The sequence below is a fragment of the Vombatus ursinus genome, unplaced genomic scaffold, assembly GCF_900497805.2.
Source record: "Vombatus ursinus unplaced genomic scaffold, bare-nosed wombat genome assembly UNPS02000580.1, whole genome shotgun sequence".
Taxonomy (NCBI): domain Eukaryota; kingdom Metazoa; phylum Chordata; class Mammalia; order Diprotodontia; family Vombatidae; genus Vombatus; species Vombatus ursinus.
This window is the reverse complement of record NW_020940358.1, coordinates 13,975,451-13,975,953: the sequence shown is the minus strand read 5'-3', so window position 1 is coordinate 13,975,953 and position 503 is coordinate 13,975,451. Positions and strand designations below refer to the sequence as shown.

Sequence of the window (503 nt, the reverse complement as noted above, 5' to 3'; positions counted from 1 at the left end):
TGTGTGTGTGTGTGTGTGTGTGTGTGTGTGTGTGTGTGTGTGTGTGTAAAGAATGGTAAAAGCCGGCAGCCGACACCCAAGAAAGAGCTAGGGGTGGTCTGCAGAAATAAAAGCAGTGCCAAGGCTGTGCCGTCGCGCGCCTTTGCTCCCCATTCCAATGCGTGTGCACCCGCGCCCCACGCCGTGGCCATCTCTGGGGCTCTCAATCCCCCCCACCCCGTCCCTCTCGGAGGTCCCAGCCCCTCTGTCCCCTACCACCAGCCACGCGCTCCGCCCCAAGCACCACGCCCTCTCTCTTGGGCGCGCGGCCCTTCTCGGCTTCCCTTTGCGCGCGAGCTCTTCCCTCTCGGTCCCAGTCAAACCTAGCACGCGCGCATTCTCCCCGGGCTGGAAAAAGCCCAGGTGGGTTTAAAGAAGGAAAAGGCTTTTGCAGTGATCGCTACGTCAGCTCCGGCCTCTCTCCGGCCCTCTTCGTGCTGCATCATCACAGTCGCCTCCTCCTC

General features: G+C 61.8%; 1 protein-coding gene across 1 annotated transcript in view; it reads left to right on the top strand.

Moving 5' to 3' along the window:
* The first annotated feature begins 157 nt into the window (after window positions 1-157).
* The window catches only part of VAPB (VAMP associated protein B and C), a 61,698-nt gene continuing 61,352 nt past the window's right edge, over window positions 158-503 (top strand). Inside the window, exons 1-2 of the mRNA XM_027850598.1 lie at window positions 158-198; window positions 233-402. Coding sequence (XP_027706399.1) covers window positions 158-198; window positions 233-402 — 211 coding nt within the window. The remainder of the gene's footprint in view (window positions 199-232; window positions 403-503) is intronic.